The sequence below is a fragment of the Babylonia areolata genome, chromosome 2 (assembly GCF_041734735.1).
Source record: "Babylonia areolata isolate BAREFJ2019XMU chromosome 2, ASM4173473v1, whole genome shotgun sequence".
Lineage (NCBI taxonomy): Eukaryota > Metazoa > Mollusca > Gastropoda > Neogastropoda > Buccinidae > Babylonia > Babylonia areolata.
The window spans coordinates 40,162,301-40,184,618 of record NC_134877.1 but is presented as its reverse complement, the minus strand read 5'-3'; the positions used below and the strand labels follow the sequence as shown (position 1 = coordinate 40,184,618).

Below are 22,318 nucleotides of genomic sequence, written 5' to 3'. Positions count from 1 at the left end.
ATGATGCACCCAGGGTCATCAACAGTCGGTAGTTTTTAGTGATTCTGCGCCGACCTTTCCCCGTCAATAAATATGCGAACTGAACTCCTTGATTGACCCAGGTGACCTCGATAACCCCATCAACAGAAATGAAGGTCTTGATTAATTAACTCAGCGGAATGACATTTCCCCATTCTACCATGATTAATTAACGCTTTGATCGTTCAGCTGATCGTTTCCCAATCAGCAGACTGAACGCCTTGATTGATTGTCCAAGGTGACGTGTCCCCATCAACAGATTGATCACCTTGATTGATTGACTCAGGCTATCGATGCCCACCACCAAAGCCAATCCACTCGTTCTACCGACATCGTCACGCCTGTCAAAAAAAAAAACGACAGACATACGGTCTTGCCTCGGCGACCAGCTTGCTTTTTACCAGATGGTTTTCAGCATCAGACGTTATAACCTCTCCCTGGCCAGTATTTATTGTGTCTACATTTCGTCACGATTTCTCTTGGGGATAGTTCTGTAACCGACCCAATATGTAAGAGAAAGAAGGGGGGGGGGGTAAGGGGGCGAGATCGGGAGGAGGTGGGAGGATGGAGGGGGTGGTAGGAGAAGGAAGGGAGGAGCAAAGGAGGAGGAAAGTGTATGAGGATCTGAAGAAGTGGTCGAACGTGCGAGTGGTTGACGGTAGAGCTTTCAGGGAAACGGTCATTATGGTTCGTCTTGTTTCTGTATCCACTGCCATATGCGTACTTTAAGACTGTTGCTAATGTTGCTGTGGGGTTGTTGTTTTTTTTTCTTCTGCTTTTAACTTGGGGGTAATGTTCCACGTTATGCTGTAGAATGATGTCAGTTTTCAAGTCACCGAGAAATGCATTAACTTTTCATTCAGGGAGGAGGACAAAACAAACAACACATGCATGCATGCACGCAAGCAGGTACACACACACACACACACACACACACACACACACACACACACACACACACACACACACACACACAAGCCACATGCATGACAGAGCAAGAGAGACACGCACGCGCACATCCACCACACACACACGTATAACCCACGCATGAACATTTTGATGGGAACGGTCACAAGCAACAACCTTCACAGTCTAAGGGTCAGAGGTAAGGGGAGGAAGGGGGTGAGGGTGGGTGCCGAGATTCAGAAACGGAAACACAATATGAACAGGTAGGTTTTGAGAACGATGTTAAAGAATGAAGCAGACTGTAAGTGTAGGAGCCAATTCTATACTGAAGAAGCTGTGTGTTTTAAAGGTACGCTGTCCGTCGGTTTTAGTTCTGACGTGTAGATTTACAATATGTTCGATTTGTATTGTATTGTATTGTATTGCATTGTATTGCATTGTATTGTATTACTTTTTTGTCACCACAGATTCCTCTGTGAATATTTCAGGCTGTTCTGGGGAGAGCGCGTCGCCACATGCCAGCGCCACCTTTTTTCTTCTTTTTTTTCTGCACCTTTTCTTTCTGTCTGCAAGAGTATTTGATTCACTACCAAAGCGGATTTTCTATAGAATTTTGCCATTAACAACCCCTTTGTTCTCAGGCCACCACTCAAGGTCTAGTGGAGAGGGGTGAGGGAAGTAAAACTCCAGGTCCTTATATAGGACCCGAACCCTTAGATACTCGCTTCCTAGTTGGATACTTTACCGCTAGGCCATCACTCAACATGAGGAGCGAAGCTGCCTATGTAACGGAGTGCTCACAGGGAGACGGTCTGGAGGGCAAGCAGAAATGCTGTCTGAGAGAGAGAGAGAGGAGAGAGAGAGAGAGGTGGTATTGGAAGCCTGTGCTCATTGCGCGCTTTGACGGGAAACTGAGGAACAGTCTTGAAGGGGCGTTGAAGATAATCAGTCGCAGTGGTGGAGCAGTGGCTTTGAGATACATAATGCGGTCGACTGGGAAGCGAGTGACCACGGGTTCGAATCCCAAAGATGGACCGAGAATTTTACCCCACCCCACCCCTCCGACCTCCACAAAACGAGTGGTGGTGTGGGCGTCAGTCTTTCTGATGGTACGATCAACCGAGGGCACGTGAACGTGGAGCATGCGCTTAGCGCACGTAAGAAACCCCACGACAATAAAAAGGTTGTCCATGGCAAAACTCTATAGAAAAGTCCACTTTGATAGTGAAACAAATACACCTGCAGGCAGAAAAAAGAAAAGTAAAGAAAGGGTTTGGATAGCAGTGCACTGTGGCGACACGCTCTCCTCACATAGAGCAGCCCGAATTTCACACAGAGAAATCTGCTGTAACAAAAAGTAACACAATGCAACAATACTATACAAATTTAAATTTTGTTTGTACAGCTGGGTTGCACACTGGGAGCACACTTAATCGGGTGGCGGCGGCCTGGACTCAGCGATAGAATGAACTAGATACGACAGAAATGATTGGAAGATGCGGGGGTGGAGGGTGAAGGCGGGGGGGGTTTGGGGGGTGGTGGAATTGGGGGTGCAGCTTCGGAAGAATCAAGGTGCCTAGAGTGCTGGAAGGGGGGAAGCAAAGGCGGACGAGGGACAGTTACACACAGTAGTGATACATCATCACGGTACACAGGCCTATTACGTGAGATGGTGTGGGCATGATCTGCTCCTATCTATCGGTACAGTCTCCGATTTCTCTCACTGGCTTCGGGATTCTCTGCTCAGCAGAGACTTGAATCTCCATGAGCTGTTCTACATGCAGGCGATGGTCTATGGCCTTTCTAAAAGCCCTATGGTGATATATATATATATATATATATATATAGCCTCTCTTACAGCTATATGATGCTGTATAGCCTCTTTTAAAGCCCTATGGTGATATATGGCCAGTGTTACATCCATACGATGGTCTATGGCCTCTTCTGCAGCCATTTGGTGATACATGGCCTTTCTCACAGCCACGCGGGGATGTATGGTAAGCAGCTCTTCTGTATGTTTCCTATCTTGACAGCGCGTAGAATGTCTTCCACCTCCATCTCCTTCAACCTGGAAAACGCCCAGAATTTCCTTCTCCGTCCCCCTTCCCTTTCCGCCGTTCGATGACCCATACTCGAAGGCCGACAGAATTTATTTCTTCCCTTCACCCTCTCCTGTCCGTGCTACAATTCTCCCCCCACCCGCCGATCGATCCCTTCACAAACTTACTTCTTTTTTTTCTTTCTTTTTTTTCCAATGGATAATTATTTTCTCCTCCCCTAAAATTTCCCCCTTCACCTTAATGCCTGTGGAATGTCCATCTCCATCCCTCCCCCTACTATGTATGGATGTGCGCGCGTGCCTGTGCGTGCATGCGTGTGGGGGAATGTATACGTGTGTGTGTGTGTGTGTGCCAGTGTGCGTGCAGACAGAGAGACAGACAAAAGAAAACAGAGACAAAGAGGGAAAGAGAAAGAGACAGATGGAAAGAGATCGAGGCAGACAGACACAGACAGACACTACATCAGCCCCATACCTGTACGAATGGAATGATAAATCGACATATTCGCCAGATGATCAATTGAGTTGTTGTTTTTTTTAACAGATCGCGCAAGCTAGCCCTTCAACATTCCACTCCTCCCCTCCTCGAGCCCCCTCCCCTCACTTCCTCAGACCCCCACCCCCAAAAACCTTCTCCTGGAGTATGTCTGACAGCGTCATCAGCTCCTGCAGACAACAAGGAAGCACTTCCCAGAAAAATCGACTAATGGGTTTCTCACGCACAGAATCAATGAGGCGAGACTGTGCTCTCCCAACAATCTGACCGATCGATATTTCAATGTCAGCGGTATGACAAATCAGGTGATTCGGTTTTTCTTCCTTTAATTCCAGCACATTTTCACGTCGTGTGATTTCAGGTGGGTGGCGTTATGACATCATGTGTATGGTCATGACATGTGTGCTGCCTGTTCGATCTATTGTTGCTATTGATAGTTCAGTAGATTCAGTTTTATTGAACGTCTCTTCATTTCATCATGCTATCAGATAACATGTAGTAATATATTGTTGTTATTATCTTTATTGTCATTATTATTGTTGTTGTTATTGTGATTATCAATATCATTATTATTTTAATAATTCTTTTTCTTGTCATGGTTGTTGTGCTTGTCATTATTTTTCTTTTTATCATAACTCTGTGTGTGTGCGTGTGTGTGTGTGTTGTGTGTGTGTGTGCATGTGTGTGCGCTCACAAGTGTGTGTGTGTGCATGCACGCGTATGTGCAGACTTCGGTAACAAATGGCAATTTTGTTGTCTCTGTTATATGATTGAAATTCCATAGTGAAATCATGGGTGACAAACAGCAAAAGTTAACCTGAACAATCTTAAGAACTTTTTTTTTAATGCTAATATCTCTTTATGTATGCCTTTCTATCATTATAACTTGATGTCAAGATTATATATAGACAACTAATCAAGTTGCTGAAGAGAAATTGGCTCGGTCGTTTAAATTACTGGGGTAGTTTTCTCATTGCCATTAGTTCCACTACGTGCACTGAACACATACAGTGCATGGGACTTCTGCTTGTCATCTCATCCAAAATGAGACACTCAGCATCCAGATCACCATTCAAAGTCCAGTGGAAAAGGGACTGGGATCTTTCTTCTAAGCCCACTGATTTTTGCCCCTTCCAGTGATTGTGATTCTACATTTGTTCTGCTGTGGGAGCTAGATGTATGTGTAAAATGTTTTGGCAATTTATTTATTCACATTGTTGTCCTTTTCATTATATAATCTGTGCAACCTACATTGATGCCTAGTCCATATCTGTTATTTACTGGTGGTGTTGCCTGTTTCCTTTGGCTTCTTTTGTTTTAGGAAATTTGGGATGGACATTTAGCAGCTTGAGAAGAGAAAATATGAACATTAATGGATTTTAGGCTATTACAACAAGTGCCAAATCTTTTGAAAGTTTTGAAGTGCTGAACAGAATGGTCAGGGAAATGTTCACATCAATGACAGCATTAGAACAGATTGACAGGTGATGAATCAATCCAAAATATGGCCAGATCAGTGTGCTGATTACATGAAAAGCTGAAAAAGAATGGTTGGACAGAGAAAGGCATAGGTGTTGACATCATGGGAAGTCTGGTTGCCAAAATTAAAGATGACATTAAAAGTGACTGGGGACACTGAGAGTGATTTTGAGCACTTCAAAAGAATCATGTGGAAAGACAAGCTATTTCCTAACCACTTCACATGTTATGTGAGAGATAAAGAGTGAATTGCAGGCAGAGAAACAAACAATCAGAGAGACAGAGAACACAAAAAAAACACAAAACACACTTGTACTGTTCTCCCATATTCTGATATTTATTTTTTAACTTATTGAAAAGTATGGGACAGAGTTGAGTTATACTACAAGTAAACATAACAATATCATATTTTCCCCCCAAATATGCTAACCTCAGCATACAATTTTTTCGTCTTTTATTTTCGGAAAAAAATCTATAAATACAGTTTCCATTGTCTGCAACTACTCTATTTTCACTGTGAATTTGATTGAGTCATTTCTTTGATTTTCCATCACACATGAGCGTGACTGACCCTGGAAAACAAGTAAAGGAGACAAAAGAGCACAACCTGCAATTTACATCTGCCATCCATCCATTCATCATCTGATGTCTTCAGTCAGATAAAGTTAGTCATACACCTTGAGATGAATAGTCAATACTCTGAATCTGACTTGCAACACACAAACACCAAGTTGAGTTTCTTAAAATGCATTATGTTCAGCAGTTATATCTTCAATACTTCCATCTTTGTTCCTACAACGTAAGTGCAATATAAATGACTGAAAACTAAACAAGTACATAATCAATTAAATAAAAGAAAAATACAAGTTGTTGTTAAAAAAAAGCACTTTATTAAAACAAAAAGCATACTCATTTTCTTTCAATATGCCTATTATACCTTTGTTCTTGTATAAGCAAAAAAAAAAAAAAACACATTCTCAATGAAAGTGAATTTTTCCAGTACAAAACTGTATCTTCTGAGAATACAGTAACATGAGAATTCAAGAGCAAACCATCCTGTAAGATATTTATATGTACAAGTTATTTATGAACATGGAGACCAACTACCTGAACAAAAAACAGACCTTTACACTAATCACCACTTCCATTCAGGATACTATTCAAAAAGTAAAAGGAAATAAAAACATTTTCAATTATATAAATATATAGTATTTCCATTCTATACAATTAGTTCGTTCATTATAATATTTTAAAAAATCAACGAAGAACAGCTCACAAAATGATTTCAGAGCAACTAGGCCAAGGAGATGTTAAATGTTAAATCATGCAATTAAAGCCACAAGTACACAAATATACCATATCTACATAACACAGTCCTTCATTGTTTGTCCGCACATTGATAAAACATCACTAAAAACAGTCGCAATGTAAAACTGATCATCACAACACTTGATTTGGACTGGGATCACTGCTGAACATTAAAAAAAAAACCAACTTTAAGAGAATCTTAAAACACTTGATTTTTGTTAGCGATTGCCTACATTTTAACACACATTTGGCACAGCACTATCACAATTCTCAGATCTGCCATGAATTGCACTGTACATAAAAAAAAAAAAAAGTTTGATTGCTTCCCTTCCACTGCAGTTTTGAAAATGAAGACAACAACAAAGTAATCAAACTTGCCATCTCCCTTCTTTTACTCTGCAACTTAACATTCCAATCTCTGTCGTTCGTTATTCTACAGAGCCATAACAAAACAGTGTTATTCTGTACATTTTTCAGGCTTAAAAGTGAACTAGGAGTAAAACTGTTTCTCCATCAATGTAACAGGTCTTACAATTTCTGAATATCTATTTAGCATAATGTAGCTGAATATGCTATTACCCAGTATGATTTCAACATGTAATAATTGCATTGCAACATATAGTAACTGCACATAATGAGTCATATCTTTGTGCCCATATCCTGAGTTGCTGAAGTTTTACCAGCATACAGAAGTGAACTGATCCCACATATTCTGCGCATTTAAACTAAGGAAAATAAGATCAAGGTCAACTGATAACATGGAACACATCCCAAAATGAAACTAATGTTGGAACAGGATTTTTTTTCCAAGTCACCTGTAAAATATATGGTGGGGAAAAGACCATGTCATTCCTCTGGAAACCATCTTCCCCAGTCTTCAAGTTTTCTTATGTCCAAATGCAATGTCTTCCTTCACCCTTTTGGCACTTACGTGACATTTCAGCAGCAGCCTTGAAAAGTGCCAGCACTGTATGTATGCACCAAATAGTCTAAGCGTTGTTTTTTGACCTCTTGTTTGCAAGAAAGAACGAGTATTTTGGATGAGACGATAAACTGAGATTCCATGTGCAGCATGCACTTGGTGCATTCAAAAAGAACCCATGGCAACAAGTGTTGTCCTCTGGCAAAATTATGTAAAATAAAATCTACTCTGATAGGTCCACAAATATATAAGCATACACTCAAGGCCTGACAAATGCGTTGTGTTATGCTGCTGTCAGGCATCTGCCTAGCAGATGTGGTGTAGCATATGTGGATTTGTCCAAACGCAGTGACGCCTCCTTAAGAATCAAACTGAAACTTAACTTGCCAGATAGCAAGAATGAAATAGTTTCATTGCATGACAAGGCTTGTCTGCCTTTGTTCCTCATCATTTATCTGGAGAGTGGTCTTACAAGGCAGCTGATGTGTCCTGCTGGTGAGAAAAACAACAACAAAAAAACCCAGCTGGCTCTAGAAGCTGCTGCTGCTGCTGAAACAGCTGGCTGTGTGAGGGCTCAGTGCACAATGTGACCTAGTCATTTGATGTTATGACTGAGGAAGAATTACCTGTCCGTACTGACAAGACCTTTAGTTTTCTGATGCGGATTTGTCTGCCTCACTCCACCAGTTTTTACCAGCCAAAGCCTATCACAACAAACGCTATAGACAGGTGTGAGGGCAGGTCTCTCAAAACACGCAAGAACAGAGGAACAGGGATACATGATGGAAAGGTGAAAAGGAGTTCACTTGTTGGAGAGTGGGGTGGCTGTGTCTGTTGCTGGATAAGAAAGAATGAGTGGACACGGAAACATCAACTGGACAGCCCTTCACTGGACACCAGAAGGTAGGCGCAAGAGAAGAAGGCCAAAGAACACTTGTCACAGCACAGAACAGATAAACTCCAGAGCCTGAAGCACACCTTGGGTACCATTTAGAGATTGGGCCAAAACAGACAAGAATGGCAGATCTTCATTGCTGCCAGTTGCCCCACATGCCAGATGGCATTATGGGCAGTAAGTCAGTCAGCCAGTCCGTAAGTTGACAGGGAAGAGTTATGACAACAGAAAAGCAGCTGGAACTGACCTGCCAATGGTTTAACAAAGAAATTCATTCACATTTAGCTTTACAGGGGTATGCTGAATCAGTGATGTATCAGTCATAGATTCTGTTATTCAAAACCTTTGGTTTATTTATGTATGAAAGCAAGTGATCAAGAACTGATCACATACAAGTCATGTTCATAGCATGTGTTCAATAACTGATTACATTGAAGTCGTGCCCATCCCTATCAGTCACCAACTAGCACATACACTTGATGTCAGTTTCCAACTCTTTTTTTTTTTTTTTATCCCAGCACTCTCCCACCAATCCCACTATCAAAAAACAAAGAAAACTAGCTATCAGATCTGACACTGAAAAAGATGACATCAATGTGTCCATGCCAATACCTTTAAAACAGACACAGACTTATACATACCAATAAACTGCCAGCAGTGAAACACACATAAAAATCAATGACACCAACAAGAGAGCCGTTCACAACCTGTGACCGCTGCAGCGCCTAGCGTGTGGGCGCCCTTAACGAGTCTATCTGCGTGTTGGTACGGCTGTTGGGGAAGGGGGTCGCGTTGGCAGAGGCCAGGTATGGGGTGGAAGCAGGCATGGTGGTGGAGAAGGCAGCAAAGTATTCTGCAGCAAACGCAATGACATCGTCTGGCTTTCTCAGCAGCAGGAACTGCAGGAAGTCTGCAAGGAGAGCCTTCAGCTCCGGGTGATGGCGCATGTACACTGTGTGGTCATTCTTCAGCTCTTCCTGCAACATGCAGCACAACAAACACAAAGCAATGACTGGGGCTAGAACTTCCCAGTGTCCTGGGACAAGCAAACAGAAAAATTTACTGGCTGCCCCTAATTTCTTGCCCTCTTTAAGTAATGAAATGGTTGATAAAAGTCACTGCCAGTACTCCAACAATTCATTATGCAAGTAATATGTATTACGGGAAAAGAAAGACCAGAGGGAGGGTGGAGATGTCAAAATGAAGAGGAGGGGGAAAGTATGATCAGTCATGGATACAACTTGGCTGCCCATTGAACAAGTGGATTGAGCATTTCCACCTGCCCACCAAAAGCTTTAATTAACACAGTCAATCAGATGGGTGTGTATTTCAGGTTCTGAAAATAAACATCATACTGAATATGGTGGAAATACTAACTATTGTGACTGAGCTCAGTCCAAGGAAACCATGGTTGAAAATGACAGAAAATTAGGGCTGAAAAAGCACAAGTGAAAGGGAACCATGGGATCTCTAGGTGAAGAAAGCAAAGGAAAGAAAGGTATATGTTGCAAAAAGTGATCAAAATTAAAACAACAAAATGCAGTCTGACTGAACATGGCAAGAAGTGAGGTTAAATGCCATTCATTTAATAACCCAACACTTGATTCAGAATGATTTCTCACAACAGCTCAGTGAACCTACATTATCCACCAAATTACATGTCAACAGTTGGTTAGCTTTTTCTTTTTCCCTCACATTTTTCCAGCACAGTACTCTCACTAACATTTTCTATTGTGCAAACAGTAAAAACAACTGTCAGATCAGAATTATAAAACCATGGCTACACTCTGGCGATAACAGTTCATAGATTTTAGATTATCACGGTCAATTTCTATTGAAAGACAGGCTTTTTGGCAGTAAAACTCTTTCCCACCATATAACACCATAGAAATGAGTGATTCCACAAGAGGCACAAAAGAAAATTATATATTTCATTTGTTTCCCCATGGCATTTTTTTCCATTGTATTGTTGGGCCATGAACAATATGTTATTTCTCAATTCAAAACAGTCACTTATCAAGGCAAAAGCTTTAATGTAAAAATAACTGAATTACGCTTTGATATAACACATAGCACACAGGCTCACCTTTCTGTCCAGGAACTTGGAGTACATCTGCATGTCCTCTTCCCAGTTCAATTCCTTTTTTTCAAACACCGGCTTAGGCGGCTCCTCATCTGACAACACAACATATAATGTTAATATCTTTTAGCTGAGGTATTTAACTGAAATAAACTCCACGGGGTGGGGAGTGGGGGGGGGGGATGTTTTTGTGTGCTAATCCAGTCTAAATATCTTGTCCTGTCAAAAATTCAGAGACCATGCTCACGATAGCTTGCTAATGACTGCAAACCCATTTCTTCCTTTTCATAACCATTATTCTGGTCTTTTTCTTTTGTAGCAATTTAGATCAATACTATCTAAATGATATCTGGAGGTGAAAAGTATGATGACAACGCCATAAATAAAGTCAATTTCTTTTCCATAAAGGGAAATCTGTCAACATATACAAGTGTGCATTTTCAAAGAACCCATAATAACAATATCATATGAATTTCAATAAACAGTGACTGCACCATAACTGATCATACATGTTTGCTTCAATTATCTAAAATAATAATATCTTCAAAAAATTAAAACTATATAATAAAAACAGAAAAAAATCCAGTGCACATGACCAAACATTTTACAAAATTGAAAATCCTATAAAATGCTGCAAACTGAAAATGAATGAACTCAACAATTCTTACTGTAATGTCAACACAATTTAAACTTCTTATCAATAAAACAAAAACAGAAATGAACAAAAGCAAGCATCCATCAAACCTTTCATAACTGATTATACAGATGAAAAAAGAAGTGTCCACTTAACACAATTAAGCACAATCTGATCAGCTTCATGATGAGAATGATGAAATGTACATCAGAAAGGCAACAAACACAAATACAAGGACACTATCTGCAAAGCAAATAAACAATATCACAGTGTAGAATCCTCCATGAACAAAATGATTATTTCACAACATTCACATTTCCATGTACAACCATGCATGCAACAATCAATTCATCTTCTTGAGAAACACGTCTTCCTACAAAATCTTAACTCTTTCACTGATTTATCATGCACCCAAGTTTTCAATTCTCATAACCCACTCCCCCCCCACCCCCCCATCCTCCCCCAAAAAATATGCTAAATTGTTACAAGTCTGATGAGGCATAAATTTCACAAATGTGCCAGTTCTTTTTTTTCTTCTTTTTTTTCAAAGGTTTAGGGAGGATCAAATCAAATCAAATTGTGGTGCTTAGAGCCTCGCCAACCACTATGGCCATCTCAAGGCTATCGCCACGTTTATACCTACAACAAGGGTAAAAAAAATTTTTTTTTTTTTTTTAAAAACCAATAAAACCAAGTCACCACTTGAAGCTTTCCACTCAAAGCTTAAAAAACCTTCCATAGTTTTAAACCTTCAAATCTGATTAAAAATGTTCACTTCTTTCGAGAAGTCCATCAGCACCCACAGAGGGCCATCACGAAACAAGGTCTTCAGAGAAACCACCGTGTAATGTCTGTGTCATTTGATCTTTTCACCATAAAATCAATAGGTTGTTTTCAGAATAAATGGATCAGGGAAAAACACCCCATTCTTCCTTCCCCAATGGCCACCCCACATCTCCCAACATTTGAAACTTATTTTGTTCTTTGTCCACTGCATTCTTTGGTATGTACAATGGTGCGTATGTGTGTATGTGAGAGACAGAGAGAGACAGAGTGTGTGTGTGTGTGTGTGTGTGTGTGTGTGTGTGTGTGCAGTGTTTAATGCGTGCCAATGTTTCCTGTGCAAAGACCACATGACTGATGTGATGAGCACAAAAAACATGGTCATTTCTAAACAATTATAATTTTCAAAGTCTGAAGCTGCAGTTACTGTTTTGTAAGAGGCATTTCGGCCTCACCAACTTTCTGAAAAAAATCAAAAAGGCAAGTCACCAGCTTGCTGCCGAATCATTCTGGTATTCCAATTTTGTATGCATCAAAGACTGATTCCAAACCCATACCCAGAGAAAACTATGCCCTAAGTATGATTCAGTTGCAATATATATATGTGCTGGGCCCTGTTGTCAAATGTCCCCATTAAAATGGCAAAGAAACTTCAGAAGTTCTCTCTCTCTCTTTCACATACACAAAAAATTGCATGCATATGAGCACACACACACACACACACACACACACACACACACACATATGCACACACAAGCACGCACTCATGCATGCACGCATACATGCATGTCTGCACACACACATCTCTCTCATTCTCTCTCACATTTATGTGTCAGTCAATTTGTTTCTTCAATCAGCGATTGAAATAAAGTATCCAACAGACTGAGAAAATGATTATAATGAGAAACTGAATTTTAACAAAAGGAACATCTCAAACAAACTAAAGACAAAAAAACAAAAACAAACCACCAATCAATCAAAATGATAAATTATTCAATTACTAAGGCTGAAAGACGTCTCCAGAATAACCCACAGGATCTCCAAAGTCTTCCTGTTGAAAAAAAAAGGAGAAAAAGAGTATGTGTGCACAGATGCACACACACACTCACAAACACTGCATGTACTTATATGCACATGCACAAAATGAGTATAATATCTGTAAAAACCAGCAACATTTAAATATCATTTTAATGAAAGATAGATTACTGATTGTGTATGTACATATATATGGGCATACCAGTAAGAGAGAGAGAGAGACAGTGTGTGTGTGTGTGTTCATTCGTTCTTTTAGTCTTTTCACTGTGTAGGTGAGAACAGACGTTGTTACAATGTGTGTCTGTACATGTATGCACATGCCCACATGTATGGATGCGGTTTGTGTCTGTGAGAAAAAAACAAGAATGGGCACCCACATACATCAATGTATACATATACCCTTTTTGTCTAAGCAATGCATTCACCATAATCCTAGAAGGCAAGAACTGGAGTGACTGCTCACCTCTCTCTATCATGGTGGGTATCCGCTGGAGTTTCATGGTCACTGGGGACCCAACCTGCACTCTGTTTGACAAATGCCTGCACACAAGAAAACAGTTGGGAAAGACATGTACAACACAAATTTGTAATTCCACGAAACAATTCTTTTTCAAGTACATTTAGTCCAGCTGTCCACAAGTACAAGAATAAAGTGTCAGTTGGGGAAAGTTTGTCACAGAAAAAAAAACCATACAAGTTAGTGTCCACTGTATCATTTGCTTGAGTGTTTGTTTTTGTGGTCTTTTTTCTTTGCGACATGTGTCATGTTGAAATGAACTGTCTTGCGTTCTTCACCTGCTGCTCCTCCCTATCCACCTTCATCCTTCTTTGCTTGCTTGCTTGCTTCTTGACCAGTGTATAAAGCATTAAGCACAGCTTATGACTAGTTCTGAGAAAATATTTATTAATTTTCAAATAAAGCGTTGCTGAAACATTTATTATGATTTATCACTTTGGCCCAGGGGCAGTGCCTTCCCAATGAAAATTACTAGATAGGTTTTACTGGTATCTGGCATCTTACCCACTTTGGTTTCTCTTCGCAGTGTGTATACTTGCACTTGTACATGTGTGCACACATAAAACAGCATAGATTTATTTTATGAACACCTGTGAGTTAAAAAACAAATATTGAATTGTTTTTATTCTACTGGTTTCAGATTGTCTGTGCAATGCAAACCTACCCATCATTGAGAAAATAGGACTGCCATGTGGTAGGTAAATCTACGTTGGAGTTGATTGTTCTCTCCACACCAAAGACACGCAGTTCGACACCTTCTATTGTCTGTGTGCGTTCTTCCAATGACCTCTGGAAACAGGTTTCAGCAAAAAGACATGTTAAAGATACACATGAATTAAAAAAAAATAATACCAAATACCAATACTGAATTACATAATCACTCAGTGGAACCAAGGAGGATCAGTATTTGGGAAATGATTATTTTCTTACTTGTTTAACAAACAGCTTGCTATCTCAGCTTTTAAACAAAATCCAGATGTGTAGTCTTGACAGATGTCATGCTCATTAGGAAAAGTGTCTTAGTTACTTGAAAAAACATCTGATTTATTTTTGCAACATTTACATAATGATGCATCTGATAAGTCACATATGACAAACAGCTGGTATGTGCTTTATTTCTGCAACATTTTATCTTTCTCTCAAACACTTCCTCACACACCAAACCGCAAGACAGCACACCATTCCACATCACTCCACAAACTAAAACACTCCACCATAAACATTCATACACACAAGCTTACAATTTCAATCTATTTCAATCTATCTTGCACACACACACGCACACACACACATGATGATATATGCATGCAAGCACACACACACACAGGCACACACACACAGAAACACACGCACGCACACACACACACACACACACACACACACAGAAGACATACATAAATGGCAGGACAAAGGTTTGTCTCGGAGTCAAATGAAATGAAGTGTAGCTCTTCAGGCAGACCTTTGCCAATGAAGATTCTGTGAAGCAGTAAGTTGGAACCTGGCAACAGTCACACAACACAACTCAGTCACAAAGACAGAGAAGATCTTTTTCTTTCAGTACATTTCAAAACATCGAACAACATCAATACTGTGGGCACCATCATTTGTAAAACATGAAACACAGCATCAAATCATGTGAATGCACTAACATTAGTGTAACATGAAACATAATATGAAATGCTGCAGCGGCACTACCATTTGTAAAACACAAAACACAGCATCAAATCGTGTGGATGCTCTGCCATTTGTAAAACACAAAACACAGCATCAAATCGTGTGGATGCTCTGCCATTTGTAAAACACAAAACACAGCATCAAATCGTGTGGATGCTCTGCCATTTGTAAAACACAAAACACAGCATCAAATCGTGTGGATGCTCTGCCATTTGTAAAACACAAAAACACAGCATCAAATCGTGTGGATGCTCTGCCATTTGTAAAACACAAAACATAGCCTCAAGTCATGTGGATGCACTGCCATTAATATTGTAAAACATGAAACACAGCATCAAATCACATGGTGGAAAGACACTACCATTTGTAAAACATGAAACACAGCATCAAATCACATGGTGGAAAGACACTACCATTTGTAAAACATGAATCACAGCAGTAAATCCTAGAGATGCATTACTATTTGTAGAACATGCAGCCAGTCCTCATTCTTGAAATGCTTATTTCACCCCCTACTGTTTGAAGATGTTTCCTTGAAAATGGTCAGAATTATAATATCAAGAATACTGAATGGTGCAGATTTTTTTCGTAACCAGTTTCATGAATCAAGGGCTGGGTGACTGTCATTCACCCATCCCTAAAACATGATCTGACCAGACATGACTACTTTACCACAATCAAAGACATCTTGCACTATGTAATATTATGTCTGACAGCAGTAATAGAATTATTACTGTATCCTGTATTCCTGGGTATTTTTTCCATTGCTTTTCTCACTGTGTTTTGTTTCATTTATCTCTCCTGTGATCAGACTAATCAAAGCCATAAAATCCCAGCAATGTATTTTAACCATCTCCATATTTCTTGTTGCAATATATTTTGGTACAGACTAATACATGCATATCACACCAAGAGACAACAGCATGACAACAACTTTATCAGTACAGCTCTATCATCAAAGCTGAGGCCAAACAAAAGATCAAGATGGGTGTGTACTCACCTTCCGATATAAACCCTTTCATTGTGTCATGAGAAACAGACCGAGAGGTGCGCTGCACATCCTGAATAACAAAACACACCGTGTTTTTCCCTTTTTCCGGTTTTGTTTCGGGTTGTTTTGTTTACTTTGATTTTTTGCCAGATTTATAAAACAGGAACGTAAATTAACAAAAATCAATATATAATAAAGGGAATCTCAGTTTCAATGAATTTTACAAGAAAATGATATAAAATAATAACAATAATTTCATTTATCTTACATTTTCAACACAAAAACTAGTGAGGAAAAAAAAAGCTTTTCACATAAGAACTTAACATTTCAAGATAATATAAAACTGTTCCGTTTATCTAAAATCATGAACACAAAAGCTAGAAAATGACTCTTCAGTAAATTTGAGCGCTTCACTTTTTTTCTAACCTGAAATAAGTTCTGTCTATATCATACCAAGTTCTGTCTTTACCATAAGTCAACCAAATCATAAATTTGGATCTATTGGATATAACCATTTCTCAGAAGAATAGAAGCCAGGGGCAAAGAGCAGAGAGGGGGAACAATGCACAAGAATTAAACATCTAGTTGCTCAGATGTTTCAAAGTCAGACTGTCTTTTAGGCTGCCCTAACATCAATGGTTGTAATATGTAAAATATAACAACTACACAGAAAAACACAGCAATAATAATAATAATGGTATTTATATAGCGCTGAATCTTGTGCAGAGACAATCAAAGCGCTTTCGCACCAGTCATTCACACACATGCATAACTCTAAAACTGGAGAAACTGAAGACAAGGAAGAGGCAGGGAAGGGAGGCTATCTTGGGAAGAGGTGGGTTTTAAAGCCAGACTTGAAAGAGCTGAGTGTGGAGACTTGACATAGTGAGAGGAAGTTCATTTCAATTGCAAGGTCCAGAGACAGAAAAAACGGCGGCCAACTTTCGAGTGTCTGAATCTGGGTATGTGTAAACAGAGTGGATCCGAAGCCAATCGTAGAGAGCGAGATGAAGTGTAGAGGTGAAGGCAGCCGCAGAGATAGCAAGGGGCAGATTTGTGAATACATTTATAACATAGAGTGCTGATCTTGTACTTTATTCTGTGTGAGACAGGGAGCCAGTGGAGATGCTGCAAAAGAGGAATGATGTGCTCAGATCTTTTCTTTCTGAGGACGAATCGGGCAGCAGAGTTTTGTATGCGCTGAAGAGACTGAATGAACGAAGCAGGCAAACCAGACAATAGAGAGTTAGAGAAGTCAAGGCAAGAGAGAATGAGAGAAACAACAAGTCTAGATGTTGCGTCAATGGACAGATATTTCCAGATGGAACTGATGCGCCACAATTGACAGTAGCAGGATTGACATGTCTGACTGATAAATTTTTGTATGGGCAGTGTGTTGTCAAGGACAACGCCAAGGTTCCTGACTGAACTAGAAAAAGGGATGGATGTACTGCCAAGTTTGATTGTGTCAGTTGTAATGGAGAGAGTTTTTGTTTAGTTCCTATGATCATTGCTTCAGTTTTGCCCTCATTCAATTGTAACTTATTTAGAGTCATCCAGTTTGGAATGTCCAAGAAGCAGTTGGATGTTTCTTGCAAGAGCGACAACAGATAATAATATAATAATATATAATAATAATAATGTAATAAAATCACTGACTCAGGAACAGAAACTCACGTTGTCAACTGCATAGGTCAATACAAAATTCAATCAAAACTGAAAACAACAAAAATCAAGATAGATAAATACATAAATAACACCACATGCACAAAATTCTGCTTTCCATACAACATAATCTCCATTAACTCACTCCGGACGAATAGTTATCTCCCTTGCTTTTCCCTACAGACGACCCATTTGTTAGGGTTAGGAAAAAAATCACAAAAAATACAAAACATAAAGTAACTGACTGAAACTCACTGTACTTGACCCACTGACCCCTCTCCTCATGTCATGTGAACACCCACCTCCCTCCCTCTTCACTGCTCTCAGAAGCAGAGTCACTATCAGTACCTTCTTGCTGGTAGCTTTCTTCACTGCAGATACTTTATTCAACGTCTTCATCATCCTCATTGCTGTCGAAACCTTCAGTTTGAAGCAATTCAATCACTTCAGCAACAGTAAAAGCCAGTGTCGTGATCTAGTTTGCTCCAAAAATGTCCACTTGTATCGCCTGCGACACCATTTTCGATACATATGCAAATCAGCTCGTCGTGTGGGTCCTGCACTCGCTGGCTCACTGTGGAGTGTGCTGTTACGAAATCTCATGAAGAAACTTGCCGTTTGACCCTTGACACGTTCGCAATGCCCTTTGCAGCTGCGATTGTTATGCTACCGCATGAGGAATACATGGAAAAATCTTTAATTGTCGAAACCGCTATAGCGTTCCGTCGTCCAGAACGCTACTTTACATCAGGAACGCTATAGCGTTCCATCATCCGGAGTGAGTTAAAATCCACAATTCTAATCTATTTTAGATCCCAATAAAACATAAAACAAAGTCATGTTTCTTGTAAGTCAAAAAACTACTTCCGTTACAACATACAATAAGTCTTGTTCATCAATCAATAACTTGCTTTCCTTTAATTTCCATAAAGAAATATCAAAAGAAATATGAATAATCATATTACATTATTCCAATATAAACCTAGATTGAAAAAAACAACACACACAGACGTACATAATAAACTTTTCATCAATGTTATCTGGGGGAAAAACTTTCACACACAAAAATGGTCACGAAAGGATACTGGTTATCCAAAATTTAATCAAAGCTTTATTGTATGTTTGAATGGATTTTTGAAAAAAATAAGAAGGTAGGGTATAAGAAGGGCACTTACTTCACCCTGTGTGATGACCCTGTTGATGACATAGTTGTCCCCCTGTCTGATAATGATAGTTTTTCTGTCCAATGGGCAGTTTTCCAGCTGAAAATGCAATAAAGTACTGAAACAATAAGCTGATTAATTTGCTCCTCTTTTCTACTGACTGATCATGCTGTGTTATGCATTAGCATTACATTGCAATTTATCATGCTGCATAGCATTTTGCCGTTTTCAAAACAGTTGCACTGTATTATGATGCAATGTGTTATGAGAAGAATTTGGTTTGTGCTCTGATACAAGTTTGGAATACTATTACTGATGCTATGCTCTATGGTTCAGTAAATTGCTTGTACTTTACTGTACAAAACTGCACTAAACATTATGGCTAAACATTATGGTATCATACAGTTTCATACTGTATATGTCTGAATACTTCATTTGCTTCACCAGGAAAGAGCTCTCTCTCTCTCTCTCTCTCTCTCTCTCTCTCTCTCTCTCTCTCTTACACACATGATTTCAAGATTTGATTAACCTTTCACCCCTACTGGGGTATGGAGGATTTCAGAAAACGAGAATCATAACACTTGCATCAAATAAGGTCACATAGGGGTTATTATTCCTTCTTCTACAAGAAAGTATCCAATGCCATACACACACACCACACACAAACTTGTACACATATACAGATCAATAAAGGGACACAGAGAGAGATATGACAGGTCACCTTGACATATTCATGATGGTTCTGCTCCAGAGTTTCCATATTTTTGGAGACATGGCAGGTGATCGAGGTGCCACAAGGCACACCGTCAATGGCACCATGACTGTTGGCATGGATCAGAAAACACTCCTGACCCCGGAATTTGGTCGGCTCAATGGTCACTGTGAACTCACCCAGTTCCTTGCCAGTGTCTGACACCGTGACCAAGTTGTCATCAAACATCACATATTTGAAGTCTGTTTCTGGCACTGCACAAAAATTTACAATAACTCTTTTTTAGTTTCATTCCATGCAGGGAAGTACCAAATTTACATTATCAAAAAATTGTGACAACCTGACTTCAATGTGAACAGAGTTTCAGTTACTTTTGTTGAGGGGACTTTACTCAAAGATAAATGATCAGAAAGTTTTTAATTTAAACTGAGTTTAATCATAAAATCCAATGGCCACAAACCCCTAAGAATATGTCTGGTTTGGTGTATCATTATCAACATCTGCTTTTACATAGCTTGGTGCCTGAAATATACAAATTTATATTTCCAATAAAAAAAAACTGTTCATAAAATGATAAATACTTGAACATATACTCCCAAGCTGTGCAACTAATGTATGCACATACATAGGAATCACAGATGCTGCTCAAGAATATCTTGTACTCCCAGAGGGGATTAACCTCTAATCTACAGGGGGAAAACATGTTGGTCAAAGTATCACTGACAATATATTACTAAAATTAGGAACGACAAAATATGTATAATCCTGACTTACCCAAAGACTGAACATAGGCTAATGCTTTCTCGCTGGCCTTTGGAAGGTCAGCCGTGGCTGGAATCGCTTGGACAGCATCAGCTCCACTTGTCACTATACTGCCAGATTGGCTGAAATTGAAAAGTATTCATTTCTAGATTCTGTAAATGAAAAAAACAAAATTGTATAAAATATACAACATACATGCATATATATATATATATAGTACATGAAACTATACTGTTCATGACTCCTTTAAATTTATAACTAGAAATGACAGTTTTCCATGTGTCTGAAAAATGTATTTTGCCTCTTTTGCGTTGCCCATTTTCATTTACACTTTGTGGTCTGTTAGCTTGTCAATGCCTTGAGTATGTTGTTAAGCTTCTTTTGGATTCTATAACAACAACTTATCAAAAAATAGCAATAAAAATTCAGGTTCAAGTAATAAAAATGACCAGTCCTTTCAGTCTCTATATCTGTCCTTTCACAATAAGAAACCCTTAAAACCCTTCCACCCATGTCATATTTCAGCACTGGCCAGATAAGGCAGTAGTGCAGCTGAAATGCGACCAGATCACAGGTCGATCATCAACAAACCTACTGCTCTTAATTTTCGAAATCAAAGGTGGTATCGCCAGCTATTTCTAGATGTCATCTTTTCTGCACTTCTGCCACCATAGAGTGTTGTACTCGTAACTGACTCCATGGCTGTTAATTAATTCTAAGCACGTCTGATTGAAGGAGAGTACTGTCAGACTCTGCAATAATCACTTTAACATGAGTACTATGGGGCACACACACACACACACACACACACACACACACACACACACAACTGTGATAGTGTGAAGACAAGTAAAATAATTGGTGTTTTACGTTAATGCGGCTGATTCGTCTTAATGTAGATGTTGGCTGCCTACACCCAAGAAGAAGAAGAATGTGAAGTTCCTAATCATTTACAAAGAAAGTGCCCTGATCAAAACAAATGATAATTTTTAAAAAATACACAGACGGTCCAATGATAAAGTCAGCTGATATACTGATAGTGACTGTGATAAGAAAAATGAAACTTATGTTTTACAAAATCTATGATGAAAAGACATATTAATTAAACCACTGAAATAAACACACTAGATATAACCAACCCTATGTGTGGTAACAGATCTGTCGCTTATTCGCAAATGAAATCTATAATTTATTCAATTATAATGTTTTCGTAAAGAATGTGGAATCACCTGAAGGAAACTTGATCTGAACAACAAAAGTAAACACAACAGATAGCAAGACTATCACAATGATTGAAAGAACTTCATCGTCGAATGCAATGAGTTTTAAACCTATAATCCCCTCACCTTCCTGTTACAGGTGCACTGGTAGCACTCATGGCAAGTTAATATGTATGCCGTAATTCTTTTGTCAGCTAAAACAAAGCTTAAGCACAGGAGCTTGCAGTCCGCGACACCAAATCGCAGGATTTTCAAGTGTCCATTGACGAGAATGAACTAAGTCTCTATGGTAATCAGCACTTCCGGAAGAGTCAACCAAGGGACTTAAACATTCCGTCTTCGCACAAACGTGTGTGCGGCGAGATTGATGGTGACTTTCAAAGGAGGAAGAAGAATATATTTCGTTTTAAACATTTTTTTTTTTACGTAAGAAATAAAGGAGGGCCTTCATGTATGACCATACATGAAACAAATAAGCTGCGTCATTATCTGGTTCATCAATCTTGCTGTCGTTTAGAACCGTGGGTCTTGATTCATAGGCCACAGAAAAAAGAAGTTAGATAGTAAACGCTTGTTTGGAGTCAATAACCCTATTTCAGCCAACAAGAAGTTCACTTGTCTGTTAATTTATAGAACACATGCGTGGCTTGATATAAAACCAAATTTATGCATGATTTAGATCGGATCACGTTTACAATCAAACATATCCGGCAGCGGATGTCAACGGTCACGATGGTGGATGCATCAGTAATTATACCTTTCAAGCGCTTATGTCATCCGTCACCGGTTGTGTGGTCGCCTGTCAGAAGGTCACAGACGCCGCGATGTCAATGTACACAGAATAAAAGATAGCAAGGAAATAACAGATCTCACTGAGAATGCACATGGTATTGAGTGTAGTGACTACACTGGCTTAGCCTGGATTTTGTAAAGGCTTTCGACTCAGTGACTCTGTTCCACACGGCTGAATCAGAGACAGTAAACGAAACTGCTATAGTT

At 39.3% G+C, this 22,318-nt stretch overlaps 1 protein-coding gene across 1 annotated transcript; it reads right to left on the bottom strand.

Annotated features, from left to right (window-relative positions):
* Positions 1-5,274: 5,274 nt before the first annotated feature.
* LOC143301215 (ciliogenesis-associated TTC17-interacting protein-like) lies at positions 5,275-21,600 on the bottom strand. Its single transcript, XM_076615344.1, has 10 exons — positions 21,446-21,600; positions 20,112-20,221; positions 19,347-19,591; positions 18,638-18,724; positions 15,807-15,867; positions 14,527-14,630; positions 13,797-13,921; positions 13,079-13,155; positions 10,170-10,258; positions 5,275-9,060 (listed from the first exon to the last, which is right to left on the bottom strand). The coding sequence occupies exons 1-10, from the start codon at positions 21,475-21,477 to the stop codon at positions 8,809-8,811; spliced, it is 1,182 nt and encodes a 393-aa protein (XP_076471459.1). The 5' UTR covers positions 21,478-21,600; the 3' UTR covers positions 5,275-8,808.
* Positions 21,601-22,318: the final 718 nt, after the last annotated feature.